The sequence below is a fragment of the Hipposideros armiger genome, unplaced genomic scaffold (assembly GCF_001890085.2).
Source record: "Hipposideros armiger isolate ML-2016 unplaced genomic scaffold, ASM189008v1 scaffold_825, whole genome shotgun sequence".
NCBI lineage: Eukaryota > Metazoa > Chordata > Mammalia > Chiroptera > Hipposideridae > Hipposideros > Hipposideros armiger.
In genome coordinates, this window is record NW_017732175.1 from 668,392 (window position 1) to 689,369 (window position 20,978).

The 20,978-nt window shown below is 40.2% G+C and overlaps 1 protein-coding gene across 5 annotated transcripts in view; it reads left to right on the top strand.

Moving 5' to 3' along the window:
* The window catches only part of TCAF1 (TRPM8 channel associated factor 1), a 45,684-nt gene that overhangs the window by 15,489 nt on the left and 9,217 nt on the right, over positions 1-20,978 (top strand). For all 5 annotated transcript variants that reach the window (XM_019629107.1, XM_019629105.1, XM_019629106.1 and 2 more), the window contains exons 2-3: positions 4,736-5,369; positions 19,812-20,806. In XM_019629107.1, coding sequence (XP_019484652.1) covers positions 4,750-5,369; positions 19,812-20,806 — 1,615 coding nt within the window. In that variant the 5' untranslated portion in view covers positions 4,736-4,749. The remainder of the gene's footprint in view (positions 1-4,735; positions 5,370-19,811; positions 20,807-20,978) is intronic.

Consider the following 20,978-nt stretch of genomic DNA (forward strand, 5'->3'; position numbering starts at 1 on the left):
ATATATATATATATATATATATATATATATATATATATGGTCATGGAATGTAAAGTACAGCATAGGAATAGAGTCAATGGTATTGTAATAGCTATGTACAATGTCAGAGGGGTAGTAGACTTGGTGGGGTTATCACTTTGTGAGGGTGTAAATGTCATTATGTTGTTTTGTACACCTGAAACTAATAATAATTAAAAAACAAAAAAAGCTAAGTGTCTGAGTCACCCCTACCTGGTTACAGTGGGAACAGAACCAGCTACAAAGCTCAAGCTATTGATGGGCAAATGCACAACCTGTTGGGAAGGAAGACATTTTAGGATGAGTGAGATAGGAGCACCTGGTCAATCTAATCACTTAAATACTTGGGCATTTAATGTGTGTGCACTTGATTGACTTGAGTGTGCTATTTTTAATTGTTCTAATAATATAACAATTGAAAGGATACAGACTTATATAAAGAGAAAGAATACTGCTCACCTCTTCCCTTCCTTATGCATCAATGTTGAAATGTGGCCTCCGTAGGTTTGCTATGGATGTAAGATCCTGGTACTGGACAGGCTTATCTATTCCTGGCAGTTAAGAACGTGGACTCCAGGACTAGATTTCCTGGGTCTGAATGCTGGATCTGCCACTACCACCTATGTGACTTGAGCAAGTAACAAATTCTCTGGCCGTCAGGTTTTTTGTTGTGTTTGTGTGGTTTTGTCCACCTATAAAATGGAGATAATGGTAGTACATACCTCATAGGCTTACTGTCAGTATTAAATAATTTATGTAAAGCACTAATAATGCCCAGAAGCTGGTAAGAACTGTATTGTCATTACAACTATTAAAATTACTAGTACTGCTACTATTATTACCTTCACCCATACAAAAATGGGTCTGTGTCCTACAGGTTATAGTGATTTGAAATTTTCACTTAAATATATCTAGACCGTCCTTCTAGGTAGATGCAAAATAGCTTTAACTCATCCTTTGTAATAGCTACATGATATTCTCTAATGCAGATTATCACACTTGACTCAAACACTCTCCCTCTCAAATGTCTTGACACGTACACAGCATTGGCATCAGACGAAGGCTGACGACACTGCAGCCGCACTCACAGTGCAGGAAAGGGGGCGGCAGGCAGAGAGAAGGGGAGCTCAGGCATTCCCAGCCAAGTCCCGCTCACTTCGGGCCACCAGTGTGGCCCAAGAGAAAGGTAGAAGAGGGGACCCATCCGGAAAAACCCTCCTCTTCTCCCTGGTCCCCTGCTTTTCAAATCTCCAAGCCACCTGCCCATCCCTTTGTCACTTGACAAGATATTTTTTCTCTCATGAGCGAGCTCAGGGTACAACTAGAAAGACAAAAGCGTGAGTTCCCTGCTCTGGGTGTGTTTCGAGTACCAACACCAGCAGTGACACAGACCCAGAGAGAAGGGGTCTGATGGGCAGTTCTTTCCGGGGTGTATCTGGGTGGCTGGCTGGGGACTGTGCCCCAAAATTTTATGTTGGGCAGAGTGGATTATGGAGACAGGATACATGGATAATAGGTGTACCTTGGGGTTACAGATCCTGTACCCACAGGAGTCAAAAATGGCTCTAGGAAACATTCCTTGTCATTTATCTATCTCTATGTCTAGGTTGTCACTTATCTCTCTCCATTTGTAATTTTGGGTGGCAATGAGCATCTTGTATGTATATCTTCAATACTGCTGCTCTTATTTCTGAGAGAAATGTTATTAGAAGACGGATCACTGAGTAGCCACTGTCAGGTGGCTGTCAGGTTCTCGGTCCTTCCAACTGATGTGCTAGTGTCCCCAAAGCCTTTTGAACAGTGGACATTATTAGCTGCCTTTGTCTCTTTGTCTTCTTCTTCTCTGCCTCCTCCTTTTCCTCTTTCTCTTTCTTTACCACTTTCTTTCTTTTTTTTTTAGCTGAGCCATCCTACCACCTGTTGGCAGCTCAGTGACTGCTCAGCTTGGATCAGGACTCAAACCACTGTTGCTCAGAGCTCACACTCTTGAGCGAGCTCTTAACCAACTGAGCCATTCAGCCGGCCCTTACCACTTTCTTTTTTGACAATCTTATGGGCAACATACATTATATTCTCATTTGCCTGATTAGTAAGATGAAGCATAATTTCATAAATGAATCAGCTATTTAAATGTCCTCTTCTGTGACTGTCTTCTGTTAGGAGGATAGGATTTCAATAGATAGAAAGATGTGGGAGAGGGAACAGGAAGGAGCAAGGATGGGAAGAGAACCCAGAGTGAAAGCAGGGCATGTCCAAGGATGCCAAGTGTTCCGGGCGCTGCAGAGAGGTTGGGTGGCAGGAGATACGGCTGGAAGAGAGGAGCAGCCAGTCCTGGACGCCTCACTCCCCAGGCCGAGCTCTCAGATTCTTCCCTGTGGGCCAAGGTGAGGTCCAGGGTTCTCTTCTAGGAAATAACACCACCATTGGTGGCTTTAGAAGAATAGAGGTGACAAGAGATAGTGGTGACTGAGAAACTGGATCAGTTTAGTCAAGAAATGAGCTACTGAGGACCTGAACTAGGTTAATGGCAGTGTGATTGGAAACCGTGAACGACGACATTAACAGGACTTGGAACCAGCTGGATATGGAACAGGAGGGAGAAGGGACACAAGTGTGACTGTATAGTTAGCTGCCCTGGTTATCTGTGGATACCAGGAGAAGCAGGGAAGGGACAAGCTCTTATTAACCAATTGTTTTGGGTTGTGTCTTCTCAGTAGTAGTTCTCTGGGGTGTAGGCTACCCTCTTTAACAACGAGGGACATCAAGCTTACATAGTTTACCTACGAGGAGCTGGTTTGGAGGGAAAAGAATATGTGTAAGTCTTTAGAGACCACTACCAACTGGAGCGTGTGCTCTTTCTGTGGGGCTCTTGAGTGTATTTGTCACATCAGGGCCTTTCCATCAGTGGCCTTGAGAAGGCATGGGGCCTACGCCAAGGACTTTTTCAGGAGCCCTAGAAATACCCGAGAACTAAACATGATAATAACTTGTATTAGTGTTCGTGTTGGCGCCAAAATAGGAAAACTATAAAATCAGAATGAGAGAATGCTGAATCCAGGGTTGGTGAAATCTAACATTGGGTTAGGTTTTCCATTTACTTTCTAAAAATTCTCTATTACACACATACTTAAATATTTTACTCTACCAAATAATTATAAGCAAATACACGTGTGTGTGTGTGTGTGTGTGTGTTTGTGTGTGTGTTAAATCACTGAAAGGCACGTAACCTGTGTTATTTCCTATAATCCTCAGGACACCTTACGTGGTAGATACTGTCATCCCAACTTAATGAATGAGGAAACTAAACCTGAGATGGGTTACCCAATCTCACAGTCAGTAACAGCAAAGCTGAGATTCAGACCCAGAGTCAAGCGTGTAATCGCTTTGACATATTACCTTAAGAATGAGCATGCTCTCTGACAAAGGAAATAGAAAAGAGGTAAAAGGGCCAAAGATAAAAACATAAGAATTTTCTGAAGAGCTAAGGGAAGGCTAGGAAGTAAATGGTTCAAGAGGTGGCACATGATGACACTGGCTCGGGCCATAAGGTTAGAGGTGGTGACAGCCTCAGGAACTGAGAGAAGAGCATTGCCCAGAGTCACCAAGTGGAGTGGTCCATGAGGATGACAAACCCTGGATGTCCCAATTATGAAAACACATCTGTCCTCGGGGGAGCTGTTTCAGTAAAATGCATAAAGCAGAGGTCAGCCTGTAGAGCGTCCTTACATGGGGAGCTCATGGTGAAGGAGCAGAGGATTTCTGTGAATACAAATCCTTTCTCTGCTGTGTCCAGGTGCAAGGAAGAATCTGCCATAATTTAATAACTTATCTTCTGCTTCTGGGACCTGGATTCAGCTATAGAGGACCTCTGCTTTCCTGTTATCCAATCACCTGTGACTATGACCAAAGAACCTTCTCTGAAGACCCAGACTTTTCAGGCTGGAATTCTGCTTCCCTGAGCTGGGATTAATCAGATCAGTGTGGGAGCTGAGTGGGGTAGAGTAGGGGTGAGGGGACGCGTGCTGTACCCTATATTAGTTTCCAGGGGCTGCTGGAATGAGTCACCACAAACTCAGTGGCTTAAAACGACAGAGCTTTATCCTCTCCCAGCTCTAGAGGCATAGAAGTTTGAAATCCAGGTGTTGGCAAGGTTGGATCTTTCTGGAAGCTCTGAAGGGGAACCCGCTCCAGGCCTCTCTCCTAGCTCCTGAGTTTGCCAGCGATCTTTAGTGTTCCTTGACTTGTAGACACATCACTCCAGTCTCTGCCTCCATCTTCTCCTGGTACTCTCCCCTGGGTATCTGTGTCTGTGTTCAAATTTCCTCCTCTTATAAGGACACCAGTCATTAGGTTAGGGCCCCCTCAAGTCCAGTATGACCTCATTTTAACTTGATGACATCTGCAAAGACCCTATTTTCAAATAAGGTCACATTCATAGATGTTAGGACTTAAACATATCTCTTTGGAGACACAATTCTATGGAAAAGAATTGAGCCCTTTTAGCTTGACCAGGAGAGCTTAAGAGGACAGGGTATGATGGGGTCTCCTGGATAGGAGACATTGCCACCCCTGGTGAAACATTTCACAATGTCAGTCTCATCTGCATAAAGGGAAGAATTGCCTCAGCTAGCGGAGGAATGAACTACTTGGCTTGTTTGTTTGTTTGTTTGTTTGATCCATTCTTCATCAAGCTGAGTTTTTGCTTTCCTCTTTGCAGAAGCCCATCCAGCCATGGCAACTCCCTCTGCTGCCTTCGAGGCCCTTATGAATGGAGTGACAAGCTGGGATGTCCCTGAAGATGCCATCCCGTGTGAACTGCTTCTTATTGGAGAGGCCTCCTTCCCAGTGATGGTGAATGACATGGGCCAGGTCCTCATTGCTGCGTCCTCCTATGGCCGAGGCCGCCTGGTGGTCCTGTCCCACGAGGACTATTTGGTAGAAGCCCAGCTCACCCCCTTTCTCCTCAATGCAGTGGGTTGGCTTTGCTCTTCCCCTGGGGCTCCCATTGGTGTACACCCATCCCTGGCACCCCTGGCCAAAATCCTCGAGGGCTCTGGGGTGGAGGCGAAGATTGAGCCGGAAGTGAAAGACTCCCTGGGGGTTTACTGTATTGATGCCTACAACGAAACCATGACTGAAAAGTTGGTCAAGTTTATGAAACGCGGAGGGGGCCTGCTCATTGGAGGCCAAGCCTGGGATTGGGCCAACCAGGGTGATGACGAAAGGGTCCTGTTCACGTTCCCTGGGAACCTCGTGACCAGCGTGGCCGGCGTGTACTTCACTGACAACAAAGGAGACACTAGTTTCTTTAAAGTGTCTAAGAAGATGCCCAAGATCCCAGTCTTAGTTAGGTGAGTGCTTTACCCCAATGGGGAGTTGGTCCCAGGTTCAAAAGCAGACACTGTTCTTGCCTTCAGGTTGCTCCCAGGCTAACAGAAGAGAATATGGCACTCAGATATGGAGTCACCATAAATTAACCAGATTTTAAACACACCCCGAGGCACAGGAGGGGCAGGGCCCCTGCTGCTGCTGCCTTCTCAGACCAGGCCACTTAGCTCTTTCAGGGGACAACGGTAGTGACCGTTATGTCCCTTAGCATCTAGCTTAGTAAACTACATCGCTGAATCCCAGAGTTGCTGTGACTAATCCAGGGAGGTTTGCTTGAGAAGGCCGCTTACAACTGAAAGGTGAGGAAAAGGAAGACGACCTTGAGGGACCCCATAAGACAAAGTCTAGAGAGACGTGGGAAAGATTTTGAAATGTCCAGCCCAATGGGATTCGGATGGCAGTAAGACAAGAGGATGCGGAAGTTGAAATAGCAGAAAAGAGGGCACAAGTTACCCATGCTAAGTCTCGGAGGAGCTAGGAGCAGCTTTTATCTCGGGGGGCAAACGACCCGATGGTGAAGAATGAAGGAGGCAGGTGATGGGTGCAGGGACAGCTACACTGAAAGTTTCTGAGAGCACTGCCCAGCTGTTCTGTTCACACTGAGCTTCTGTACCTCATACAATGCTGAACGTACAGCAGGTAAGTAGGTGCTCAGTAAACATTGGTTGGATGGGTGAATGAGAGAGATTAGACTCTGGAAGTCCCAGGAATAGAAAAAGTACACCCTATAGGCCACGCCCTATGTTGTACATGAAAACTCCCAGCATCCTTGGAGCAAAGAGCAGTGGTATTTCTGACCAATGGAAGCAGAGTAACGTAGGACTGGGTGAGGCAGGTGCACAGGGGTAGTAGAGAGACGTAGGGAACAACTGGTGGCCTCTCTTTGGCATGGAACTCCTGGAACACCCCACAGCTCCATTCTCACGTGTACAATGAGGACAGACACAGTTATTCAGCAGCATAGGGATTGATCAAGTTGATCAAACTTCAGCTTATCAATGATCTTCATCCTAAGGAATTGGAAGGTAAGACTGGGCCATAATTCTATTTCTTAACAGCCTAATCCCCCATAGTTGCCTAAAAGATTCTTTTCTCTACCGAAACCATACCTCTTTTTTCACTGGCTATGCCTACATCATTTCTCTTCATCAATGATTCCGAATTTTGGGGGTGGTTGGGTTGTATGTGTGTGTGTGTGCGCACATGTGAAACAATTTGAAGGTTAATGCTTGAGGAATAATGAGGCTTAAATAAGGGAAATAATATAGAACCTATTGTGGAGATTATGGGTTATTAGTATTGATTATGTACGAGGTAAGACTGCATCACAGCTCTTGACTCTCTCTGTATACAGGTAGGTGTATCATAGCTTTACTCTCATGTTAGCTGGGTAATTTTTCGATTTGTGGATGGATTGAAGATGGCAATACTAATTTTCCTGAGCTAATTGGCTGAGATGAAATAAGAAAGTAAAAGGTGCAAGTGTGTGTGTGTGTGTGTGTGTGTGTGTGTGTGTGTGTGTGTGTGTGTGTGAGTGAGAGAGAGAGAGAGAGGGTGGGGGGAGAAATACATGAAATACTGATCAAATGCATTGGTTGAGATTAGTAGGGAAAAATAGAAAACAAAAATCTCTCCTTACCCTACAGTTTTCATAATATTAACTCTCAAGTACATAATACTAAAAGGTAAACACAGCTGTTTTTCTCCACCTGCTGTTATATATATATATATATATATATATATATATCTCAAAATTCATTAATTGTACACCTAAATCGAGTTGATTTTACTTAATGTAAATTACACCTTTATGTAAATTGAACCTTTAAACATAGGTTCTTTTACTAGAATTTTTAAAAATCAAGAAATAATCAGGATATAATCAAATTCATGTGTAAAGATATGCAATCCAGCATTACTTATAATAGGGAAGAGTAGAATGGTTAAATAAATTACAGAATTATTAACCAACCATTAAAAATATGTTTCCAAGCATATTTAAGGACATGGGGGAAAATCCTTTTGGGGCATTATTAAATGAAATAAAGGACGATACTAACCTCTTGTTCAGTGTTCCCAATTTTGCTCAAAAAAATAGTTATGTTTAGAAAATATTACATAAGAAAAGCCAAAATATCATTAATGGATAGATATCTGGGGTATGAAATAATGGTAGTTGATTTTTACTTTTAAACTTTTATCTTCCAAATTTTCTATCAAATTTTGTTAATAAGGCATATATTTATTACCTCACTTGCCATGTAAAAACATAAAAAGACAAGAAAAATATTCAGGAGTCACATTAAAGATGTACATCTGTATAACACACAAATACCTTTTATTACCTAAACAGAAAATATAAAACAAAATTCTCTAATAATTTATTTTTCCCTTTCCATTCTAACATCTCTGATATACATACATATATATGTGTATATGTGTGTGTGTGTGGTATTATATATATAATATATAGTATTTATGTATGTATAGTATTATGTATAATATATGGTGTGTGTGTGGGGGGTGTGTGTGTGTGTGTGTGTGTGTGCAGTATAGCCAATACTTTTGAATTATTTTTCATGGGACAGTCTTTTAAACTACTTTTTAGATGTTGCTGGATCTCTTATTTCATTTTTAAAAAGTATTAAATCATAAACCCACAATACAACTTTTCACCTTTGCATATTATTTTCCCCACTCATTCATAATTATATATTGTCATCATCTTAGTATACATGCTATTTTGAATTTTGCTCATAACTGTTTTTCATCCTATATAATTATATTTGATTCACTTTATGCAAATGCAACGTGTGTGCCCTATTTATTGGATCCTTGTCCACTGTTGAGTGTTTGGATCTTTCTCTACACCTGTTGTGATAGGTAACACTATACAAAATATCTTCAAAGCATTTAAAAAATATTAGACAATACAGGACTTCTATTAGAATTTAAGAAGGAAGATTATCTCCATCGTAGGCTGGGTGAGGTTTAGATTGAAAGCCCCTCTGGGTTTAGTTACTCTGCCAAGGTGTCCTGTTATTTATTTTTAAACCCTCATTTGAACATGAGTGTGAATTAACCTTTAACCTTGCATCTAATTACTTGCACATTTCTTAGTAAGTTAAATTCTAAACAAGATCTTGGGATCCTCTTAACCTTCAAAAAGAGTATCCACAGGTCTTATTAAGATAAATCAAATTTTTATCAGAAGAAGATACTACGTTTATGATCGGCAAAATAAAACCACAGGTAAATAAAACCAGGTGACCTACTTTTAGCCTGGTGAGAATACCCGCAGATGTCAGGGCACAAGCCTCGTAGTCATTGCCCTCCCTTCCCACCTGGAAAGCGTCATAATCTGCATTGAGAACACTTGCCTCCATGTCCAAAGCCACTTGGACGTAGTCTGTTCCCTGAGTAGCAATCCCTCCTCTCCCATCAGCTTTCTCCTTGTGGCCCCTACGGCACCTCCAGTTCTGAGGGTGGTAGCTGGTGTACTTTATGTATAGAACTGGTCCCACCTTCTTTCCATTAAGTATTTCATGTGGACAATCACTGGGTCTATTGTCATAAACTACTCACAACCCCATTGCAGTGCTCAGGAGTCTAGTAAAAGATCCCATACATCCTGGAAAAAGCACCGACTTTAGAAAAGGCAGACTTTAGACCTTAATAAGTTCCCAAACCCTTGGGGCTTGCTCTGAAATGTTGGGCCATAGCTAATCTCTCTAAGACCCATCTCTAAAGCTCATTGATGCCTTTCAGGGTGGTCATGAGGATTACATGAAGAAACATCCTTAGAGTACCTAAAAGACTTCAATTATTTTGATATCCAGTCCCCATGCTATGGTATGTAAGCGTATGATGTCATGAATAAATCACTTCCAACCACTGAAAATGACCTAGTACCCATCATTATGCTGCTTTGTCCCCTGTCAGGTATGTTCCAGTTATATAAGGTATTGACATTTTAACGGATATATTTTTCTACTTCCTTCACCAAACCGAGATAGCATCACTATAATCAAATGACACCAATCGACGTTTCACCTTCTTTATACATTTAACAAAACAAGTACTAGAGACTGAATTGGCTCTACCAGTAAAAGATCTGAAGGAGATTAAACATATCATTTAACAACCAAGGTTTGTTTTAGGAGAATCAACCAAGACAGTTTATCTACTCTGTCTTTGGGTAAGAAGGCCCTTGTCTCATTTTAACCCAAATCTCAGGCTTCTGTTAAAGAGTGCTAACTCTGTGTGTGTTCATTCATAGTCATTTAGACAGCATTCTGTAGGAGTATATTCTACATCCCAGGTATTATTTCTTATTTGAAGAAAATGATTTCCAAAGATCTGAGACTTAGGACCCAGCAACATCTACAATAACCAGACCTGGGAGAAATCATAAAAAACAAATAACTGGTAGAAAGTGGGCTGTGCTCTCCTCATGTTTCAGTAGAACATGGAACCCGGGGTCTACCGCCAGTAACTGTGCAGTGTCCTTTCAACTCGCTTTTTCCCTTCAGGCGAAAAGTGCTGGAGTAGCTTGTCCCTATTTTAGCTTTTACTCCATTGACACTGTGGTTATCGGTCTTTCGTGATGCCTCTTTGCTCAAAGTCATCAGAAATGCATAGAAAAGATTGGTGTGCCAGTGGTCATGCTCTAAAACGTCCAAATGCTCCCAATACTTTAGCCTGAAAACACCCCCGTTACACCTGAATTGACAAACATTATAAATTGATGCAATGTATCCCCTTTATTTTGAAAGATGCTGAAGGGATGTTATAACATAAAAGCGTCTTTTTTCAAATTTTAGATTATTAAGATTTCAGAATTTGGAAAAGTTTAGTCCCTACTTGAAATGAGCTCAAATGAAACAAGAAAATTGCCCAATTACTGAAAATAAACACTATTATGATTCCCCATATAGTCTGGAAAACAAAAATATCTGAGCAGATACCCTGTTTCCTTGAAAATAAGACCAAGCCAGAAAATAAGCCCTCGCATGATTTTAGGTGCCAAAATATGGCACCTGGGCATCCTGAATATTTTAAGCTGAAGGCGTTTGTGGAAAAGGCACCCTTCTCCCTGAAACAAGTCATAAAACCCTCATATGAGGGGTGCATACCCTGGAAGAATCATGCTATGGCTTATTCTCCGGCTAGGTCTCATTTTTGGGGAAACGCGTTATTAATAAGCTTATTTATAACAATGACCCACAAATCCGTGGAGCTCCTTACTAGTTAGTTATATGTTAGGAATATGTAGAGGGCTGATTTTAGATCTTATGTCAGGATCGTGGCCGGTGTGGTAGGGCAAGTATGTTTTCCTAACTTGTACTCTCTGCCTCTTACTACATTCTTAGCCATGTATAGTAAAATTGTATTAACTGCTTCTCACAAAATAAAGTAGAAGTTTTTAGAGAACGAATGCAAGTGGGATGATGTGCACCATAGAAGAGAGATCGCTACATCTCAATTCGGTTTTCTTTTCCTTTAATGAACATTTTTCTTTCTTCAACTTCAAAATACACACTTTCTAGGAAAAACATGAAATAATCTGGAAGTATACAAAGTAAAAAGTGAAAGAGCTTCGTCCCCAACCTCTCCCTCTGCCTCCTGCAAATTCCATTTTCTCTAACAGTTTGGACTGTGTCTCTTCTGACTTTTTTCTGTTTTCTTGTGTATGTATTGGGGTTGGGTTGGGAGAGCTGGAGAAGTACAAAGGGGCAGAGAGAGATCTGCAGCTTGATTTCTCACTGAATCTATCTTGGACATTTTTCCACACACGTAAAAAGATGTGCATCACCCTTTGGAAAGGCTGTGGAACATTTCGCAGTTGGAGTGTTCCAAAATCATTTAACCATTCTCCAATTAGTACACATTGAGGATATTTTCTCATTTTTTCTCTTATAAATCATGATACAATGAATATTTTTTTCACTAAAACCCATAGGCTTGATATATACCTACTTATTTTAAATGCATGGCAGTTTCCTGTTAGAAACATCTTACGCTGGAAATCTTCAAACATGTACAGATATAGAACCCAGAGCAATAAACACACATGTACCCATCACCCAGGCGCCACAATTATCAGCTCCTGGCTAACTGGTACCAAGTCTATACCCCACCCACTCTCTCCTCCTTCCCATCTGTTTTGAAGCAACTCCCTTTCATTGCATCATTTATCCATAAAATTGTATAGCTCTAAAAGATAAAGGCTAATTTGCAAATACAAGCACAATACTGTTAACACATTTTTGAAATAGCATTAATTTTTTTCTGACCCAATAAAATGTCAATAACAATACCATTTTTTGCGAACATTCTATAAGTATCTCTGTTCTGTACATCTCGATATACTTATCCCTTAGATCAACTTGGTTCACCACATTTTTTTATGAATGACTTAATTTTTATATACTTAATCTAAAAGAGATTTCTAAAACAATTGCTTCATACCCCCACTGTGATTTTGGAACTGAATTTGCCATTTATATATTTCAAAGGTATTTTTTGGGTTTTTTAAAACTTACGATATTTTTTTATGATTTTATGTACATTTTTGTCAGTATAAAATATCCTTTCTTGCAACTAATATTTTTCACCTTGAAATCTATTTTGTCTAATATTGTAATTATTCCTATTTTATTTTTTTTGTTGTTGCCGTTGATTCTTTTTTAAAAGGTTTAACTTTTAAAAAAAGATTTATCTCATAGCATCAATCTGATTTTTTAACTCAGAGAGCCTCTGTCACAATGGAAAAACTCATATAATCAAGAAAATTGATGTTAGTTCTAGTTACTATCATCTTGTTCAATGTTTTCTGTTACACTTTCTTGTTGCTTCTTTTTAAATTTTTTGCTCAATTGGTTGTTTCTTTTTCCCTTCTCAGTGTTCTGAAATTACACATAGTTTTTCTATTCTTTGAAAGTTAACTTTAATTTTTTTCTCAGCTCTTTAAAACTTTTCACACTTATGGGAAAGCTGCAATAATAACATAATGATAACCATACCCTTTACCCAGGCTCACCAGCGGTTAGATTTTATCACATGTACCATATAAATACACAGAGACAGATTATTTTGCCTAACCATTAGACAGTAACCTGTAGACATCATGACACTTCACACCTAAATTCTTCAGCATGTATCTCCTAAAGACAAGGCCGTTATCCAATAACCACAACACAATTAACCTCACTCAATGTTGGACATAACCACAACACAATTACCTCACTCCAACAATGTTGCATTGATACAATACTATTATCTAATGTCCATATTCAAATATCTCCAGTTGTCCTAACAATCTCTTTTAAAAATATATAGGATTCAACCAAAATAGTCCCCAGCTTTTATCTTTGGGGACATTAGCATTTTTAAAGCGTCCAGCCCAGTTATTTTATGGAATTCCTTGAGTTTGGATTTGTCTAATTGTTTCCTCGTCCGTTCAAACATTTTTGGCAAGAATACTACGTAAGTGACATTGTATTCATCACAGTGTATCAAAGTGGGAGGACATGAGGTCAGTTTGTCTGGTTTTGGTGATGTTTGGATTGATCATTTAGTTAAATTGGAGTTTGCCAGGTTTTCCTATTGTAATAGTCCTTTCCCCCTTTTAAACTAATTAATATTATATATGATGTGACAATTTGAGACTATTCATAGCCTGTCCAGCAACAACCCTTCACCCAGTGGTTTTATGATCTTAATGATGTATGCCACAGTCAGTATTTACAAAAATGGTTACTTCTACCACTTGGGTAGCTCCTGTGCTCCTTTCTTAAAGATTCATGTCAAGTATCACCTCCTCCACAAACTACCCCCCCCCGCACCTCTCCTCTTCTCAAAGAGATGCTCTCCTCTGTGTTTCCATAGCAACCTGACACTCTAGGAACATACCCCAGTGGAGTGGAGTGTAGGTTTCTCCCAGAATTAGCTGTATCCTTCAGTCAAAAGGAGCTTTCCCTCTCCACCTTCACAACATTTGTTGTTGGTTTTGTGGTTGTTTTTAAATTTTGTTTGTCTTAGTATCACTCTGTACACATAGACCCTTTGATAAAAAAAAAAATCAGATGTGCTATAATTCATTTATAGTTGGTATTTTTTGAAGGTCCAATTGTCCCAAATTTAGGAAATAAAAGCCCCACTAAGGCTGAGTCCTTTGACATGCCATCAGTTTTTAATACTTAATTTCTAGCACAACAAGAAATTGCAAGCTTACCTTGTACTTTTCCAGTCCAAAACCTAGATCAGTGATTTCTTCAAGGAATCCTCGTTTCTTTTAGTGGTGCATGGTATTGGAAACCAAGCTCATCTAGGAGTGCTCATTGCTGTTGGACTCTCATCATTTCCGGACCCCTAAGAAGACAGAATCAGGGAAATATATATCTGTTAATCATAAGGCCCTAATTTTAATCCAGAACCACAAGGTTCTTCTTCTCCTTCACTCATCCCATATTTTTGTCTTCCTTCTCCTGTAGTGAGAATATTGGTTTCCACCAACTTCAATATGTACTCATTTGTTCAGTCCTATGGTACACACATAATAGCTATTCCCATGCTATCACCATCAGCAAAGTTACTAAGTTAAGATCAAAATTTTTTTGTAGTTTTTTGTTCTCAGAATATACTGCACGGAGCATAAAAAGTTTACTTTGTTCAAAAATTACTTGGATTTTTTTTTCCTTTTATCCTACTTTTGTTTAATGTGAGCTTTCCCACATATTTGTTGATTTAATTCTAATTTTTGAATGTGTAAACTATTAATATGGTTACGACAACAGAATGCATACTCTTTAAGTGCATATGAAACATTCATGAAGCAAGACTTGTTGGGCCATAAAATGTCTCAACAAGATTAAAAGGATTGAAATCATACATAGCATGTTCTGACCACAATGGTATTAAATTGCAAATCTGTAACAAACACATCTGAAATATCTAAAGATTTGTAAGTTAAAAAACACAAATACTCTATAAGTAAAGAAGAAATTACAAAGGAAATTAGAAAATTAGAAAATAAATACTTTGAACTGAATAAAAACGAAAACATAACATGTCAAAATTTGTGGAATGCAGTTAAAGCAGTGCTTAGAAATTTAAATGCTTTTATTAGAAAAATGAAAAATATAAACTCAGTAGCCTAGGTTTCCACATCGAGAAGCTAAAAAAAGGGAATGTCAAATTAAACCCAAAATTTGTGGAAGGAATAAGAAGATAATAAAGATGAGAGCAGAAATAAATGAAATAGGAAATAGAGAAAACAATAAAACCAAAAGCTGGTTAGTCAAAAAAACAAAAGTGATAAATCTGTAGCTATACTGATTATGACAATAAGAAACATAACACAAATCTTAAATTCCAAGAATGGAATGAGGGACATTAATACAGACCCTAAAGACATTAAAATAATAATAAGGGAACAACAACTTTATGAATTGTAATTAAAAACATTTCAATAGTAAATGCAATGTGGTAGCCTGATTGCATTTTAGAAAACATTAGTGGGAAAACTGGTGAAATTTTTACAAAGTCTGGAGTTTAGTTAATAGTATTTTACCAATGTTAATGTCTTAGCTTTAACAAATGTACTATGATTATATAACATATTAACATCACAGAAACTGGGTAAAGTATATATAGGAACTCTATGTATTATATTGACAACTTTTATGTTTTTATTTTAAAATAAAAAAATTATTTAAAATCAACAATACAAAAAAATCCCAATTAAAAAACAAACAAACAAACAAAAACCCTCCAGGTCCAAATAGCATCACTGATGAATTTTATCTAATATTCAAGGAGCAAATAATACTAACCCTATATGAAGTCTTCCACAAAATAGGAGAGGAGGAAATGTTTGCAACTTGACTTATTAAACCAGTATTGCTCTGATACCAGAACCAGAGAAAGACATTGCAAGAAAACTACAAAACAATATCCCTCATGAGCAAAGATGCAAAAATTCTTATTAAAATATTATAAATAGAATATAGCAATATATAAAAAGGATAAAACCTCATCACCAAGTAGGGTTTATCTTAGGAAAGCATGGCTGCTTTAACATTCAAGCATAAAATTAATTCACCATATTAACAGAATGAGAAAACCATGTAATTCAATACATGCGCACAAAAAAAGTTGGCAAAATTCAATATCCAATCATAATAAAATTTCAGCAAACTAGAAATAAAAAGGAACTTCTTCAATGTGATAGGCGTCATCTTTGAAAAACCTATAGGTAAGCACATACTTAATATACTACCAGCCAAAAATTTATAATTGAAATTTAAAATACAATATCACTTGAAACAGGACCCCAAATCATGAAATACTAGCAGATAAGTTTAACAAAATATGTTACAAGACCTCTGTGCTGAAAACTACAAAACATTACTGAGAGAAATTAAATAAAACCTAGAGAATTGGAGAAATACACCATGTTGATGGATCAAAACACTCAATATTTTTAAGATGTCAGTTTTTCCTCAAATGACATGTAGATTCAATGCAATTCCAAGCCAAGTTCCAATTGATTCTAAAATTATATGCAAATGAAGGGAACTAACATAACCTAATTTCAAGACTTACTAAAAAGCTAACATAATCAAAACACTTGGCTTTGGCATAAGGATAGACATACAGATGAATGAAACAGACTAGATAGTTCAGAAATAGAGCCACAGACTTATGCTCAATTATTTTTGGGCAAAGATGCCAAAATAATTTGATGAGGAAAAGAGAATCTCTTCAGCAGATGGTTCTGGAACGCTTATGGAAAAAAAGTGAATCTTGAAATTTATCCCACTCCATTCAAAACAAATAATTAAAAATAGATCTAGACTTAAATGCAGAAGCTAAAATTCAAAACCTTCTAAATGGATAGGAGAAAATATCTGTGACTATGGGGTAGGTAAATATTGCCTAGATAGCATATAAAAAGTACATGAGTCATAAGAGGAAAGACTAATAAATTGAGCTTCCTAAAAAAAAGATTTCATTAACTTCTGCAGAAGTTATAATACACAATATTAAGAAAACAAAAAGGCGGGCTGGCCAAGTGGCGCGTTGGTTAAGAGTTGGCTTGGGACACCAGCTCTGAGCAGCAGGGCCCCGGTTCGGATCCCACATGAGGGCCAGTGACGCTGCCCTCTACAGCTGAGATGGTGAACAACAGCTCGACCTGGAACTGGGCTGCCATGAGTCGCCGGCAATGGCGTAGGCTGCAGTGGGGCTGGCCGGCAGCTGTCATGAGTTTTCGTGAGCTGCTGTGAGCCGCCATGAGCAGCCGTCCAATGGCTGGCGCATGACTGCCTCAGCCGGGAAGATCGCAATGATAATACCAACATGGGCCAGTGAAGCGACGTCCTCCACAACTAGACTGAAGAACAAACGGACAGCAACTTGTCTGTCCCCCTCCCCCAATTCCCCAATAAAATCTTTAAAAAAAGAAAAAGAAAACAGAAAGGCAAGCCATGGACTGGAAATATTATTTGCAGTACTTATATCTGACAATAGACTTGCCTTCAGAACTCTTCTACTCGTATCTCAAGAAGAAGACAAACAACAGTAAAAAAAACGGGGGGAGGGCAAAATATTTTAACACACTTTACAGAATATGATATAGGAAAGGCCAATAAGCCTGTGAAATGAGTCTCAACATCATTGGTCATCAGAGAAATGCAAATTAAAATCACAATTAGATACGCTACACCCCCGCTAGAATGGCTAAAATTAAAAAGACTCACAAACCAAGCGTTGGCAAGAATGGAGCAAACTGGAACTCTAATACATTGCTCTTGTGAATGTAAAATGATACAACCACTCTGGAAAACAGTTTGGCAATATCTTATAAAGTGAAACCTACACTTATCATACCACTCAGCCATTTCATCCCTAACTATTTATCCTAAAGAAATGAAAACATGTCCACACTAAAACTTGAACGTGAATGTTCATGGCAGCAAGCCCCAACCTGGAAGCCACCCAAATGACCATTAATAGATGGATGGATAAACAAAATGTAGTGTAGGCACACAGTGGCATACCACACAGCAATAAAAAGAGATGAATTACTGATAGGCTCAATAACATGGATGGGTCTCAAAAAACTATTCTAAGTGAAAGAACACAAGCACAAGAGTACATATTTTATTATTACATTTATATGAAACTTTAGAAAAGGCAAATCTAATCTATACTGAAAGCAAGCACATCAGTAGTTGCCTGAGAGCTGAAACGACTGGAATGGGGCAAAAGGTAGCTTTTTCATGGTGATGAAAATGATATACTTCTGTGATTATACAAGTGTATAAATGTAGCAAAAACTCATCAAGATGTATACATTAAATGGGTGAATTTTATCACGTTAATGACGTTGATTTTTTTAAATTGGCATGTTCAACACAATACTGAGTAAAGTTGGAAGGCTGACGCTACCTGACTTAAAGACTTACTACAAAGTTACAACAATCGAAAGAGTGCGGTATCAGTGAAAAAACAAAGAGACCAATTGAACAGAATAGAGAGCCCAGAAATAGACCCATACAGGAGCCTTTCCATTGTGATCACAAAATATGGTGAATGTGGCTGCCGAGTGCCGTCCAACAGAAAGGCAGAAATCATCAATACGAGAAGCAGTGCATCAAACCTTAGGAACTGTGGGACAAGTTTCCATTTATTCAGTGCAGTCAGTCAGGTGTGAGCTACGGTTGAGAGAAGGTGTGTTTTAAAGTGTGCCGTAAATCATCCTGCATCATGACAACGCTACAGGTCACACTTCGCTCCTGGTATATGGCAATTTCTATCAAATAAAAACATTACGGTATGTCCTCATCCACCTTATTCACTGGATCTGGCACCGTGTGACTTCTGGCTCTTCCCCAAAGTCAAAATGATTCAGGACATCGAGGCAGCCACGACAATGCTACTAAAGACAGTCACAAAAGAGGACTTCCAGAACTGCTTCACAAAGTGCAAGAACAATGGGATAAGTGTGTTTGAAGCTAGGGGGAGTATTTTGAGGGGGATTAATGGCAATGTGTCTTTTACTGTCATAAATTTTTTAATTTAAACATTCACCTCATAAATGTAGTCCACTGATCTTTGACAAAGGAGCAAAGACAATGCAATGGAACAAAGGTAGCCTTTTCAACAAATGGTACTGGAACAACTGAGCATTTAGCACGCAAAAAAACAAATCTAGACACAGACCTTACACCCTTTACAAAAATCAACTCTAAATGGATCACAGACCTAAATGTAAAACACAAAACTATAATAAAACTAGAAGATAACGTAGGAGAAAACCTAGATGACCTTGAATATGGCTATGACTTTAAAGATGCAACACCAAAGGCGTGATCCATAATCAATAGGCTGAACTTCATTAAAATTAAAAACTTGTGCTCTGCAAAAGACAGTGTCAAGAGACTAAGAAAGCAGCCGGGAGAAAATATTTGCAAATGACACATCTAATAAAGGATTATTGTCCAAAGTACACGAAGAACTCTTAAAACTCAACAATAAGAAAACAATCTGATTTAAAAATGGTCCAAAGACCTTAACAGACCCTTCACCAAAGAAGGTGTGCAGATGGCACACAAGCACATGAAAAGACACTCCATGTCATATGTCCTCAGGGATATGTCATTCTAATAGGTGTGCTGTGGTATCTCATTGTTATTCTGTGTCGCTCATTTTGTCATAATAAACTATTGTATAAACCTTGATGCCAGCGTATTAGTTTAAAACACAGTAACCTACCTCTTCACTGACCTCATTTGGGAAACAATTAACTGCATAAGATTTATAAACAGAACTCCCATGGGCAGGCAACAGATGGGTGAAGTGCTAGATGGAGACAGTCAATCCTCTTGGGTTCGAGTAACAGGCTGGTTGCACTAGAATTGAGACCACTCAGCTCCCTGGCCCTCTGAGACAATAGTGGTTCTTCATTAGCACCATGAACTCAGCTGTCCATTGAGTTTATCTGCAGAAAATTAGCTGCATGATGTTTATAAACTAGATTCCTCATAATGATGAAAACATGGTTTCCTGTTTAGTTCTTCACGTAAGGCTTCAAGGGCCCTTTTTACACTTCGGACTATTTCACATGTAGTATCGTGTAAACACAGCAGGGCTTTCTTGGAGATGTCCTTTGGAGAATGTGTGTGCCAAGAATGAGCAGAGCAGAATTAATACTAAGTCTTTTCTCAAAGGAGATCTGCGCATAGTGAGGTCATACCTGCCCCCTGCATTCTCCCAGCTGTCCTCTAAGAGCTAAAATGGTCATATCAGTAAAGCTGACGCTTGCTCCATGCCGATGTGCTGTTCTAGGCATTTCATGCAGAGCCTCTCCGTTAACAGAACACGCGTGTCTTTTGCAGTTGTGAAGACGATCTGTCCGAAGACAGAGAGGAGCTCCTGCAAGGCATTTCGGAGCTGGACATCAGCAACTCCGATTGTTTCCCGTCCCAGCTGCTGGTGCACGGCGCTTTGGCATTCCCCCTGGGGTTAGATTCCTACCACGGCTGTGTGATAGCGGCTGCCCGCTATGGCCGGGGCCGGGTGGTCGTGATGGGCCACAAGGTATTATTCACCGTCGGTAAACTGGGCCCCTTCCTGCTCAATGCCGTGCGCTGGCTGGACGCGGGCCGCCGAGGCAAGATCGTGGTGCAAACAGAGCTGAGGACACTGAGCGGCCTGCTTGCCGTGGGGGGCATAGACACCAGCATCGAGCCCCATCTGACCAGCGACGCGAGTGTCTATTGCTTTGAGCCCGTGAGTGACGTGGGAGTCAAGGACCTGCAGGAGTTTGTAGCGGAGGGCGGAGGACTATTTGTTGCAGCCCAAGCCTGGTGGTGGGCTTTCAAGAACCCCGGAGTGTCCCCTCTGGCTCGGTTCCCAGGAAACCTCCTCCTCAACCTCTTTGGCATCAGCATCACAAGCCAAAGCCTCAACCCAGGGCCCTTCCGCACCCCGAAAGCGGGGATAAGGACCTATCACTTCCGCTCCACCCTGGCCGAGTTCCAGGTTATAATGGGCAGGAAGAGAGGGAACGTGGAAAAGGGCTGGTTGGCCAAGCTGGGGCCGGATGGCGCCGCGTTCCTGCAGATCCCCGCGGAAGAGATCCCTGCCTATATGTCTGTGCATCGGCTCCTGAGAAAGCTGCTGAGCCGATACCGGCTCCCAGTCGCAACCCGAGAGAACCCTGTCATCAACGACTGCTGCCGGGGTGCTATGCTGTCCCTGGCCACCGGTCTGGCCCACTCTGGAAGTGACCTCTCTCTGTTAGTCCCAGAGATTGAAGATATGTACAGCAGCCCCTATCTGCGCCCCTCGGAAACTCCTATCACCGTTGAGGTCAACTGTAATAATCCAGGTATGGAAGGAGGGGTGGGTGCTCAGTGTTGGGGGGACCTGGGGGACTGGGGCTCATGATGACTTCAGCAACGCATGTCAGGGACCTGATCACCTTTAGAAGGCCACCTCCACCCTCTGTCATGTACTTTCAAAGAGATAGAGGTTGGGGTGTCAGGTAATGTTTGCATGAG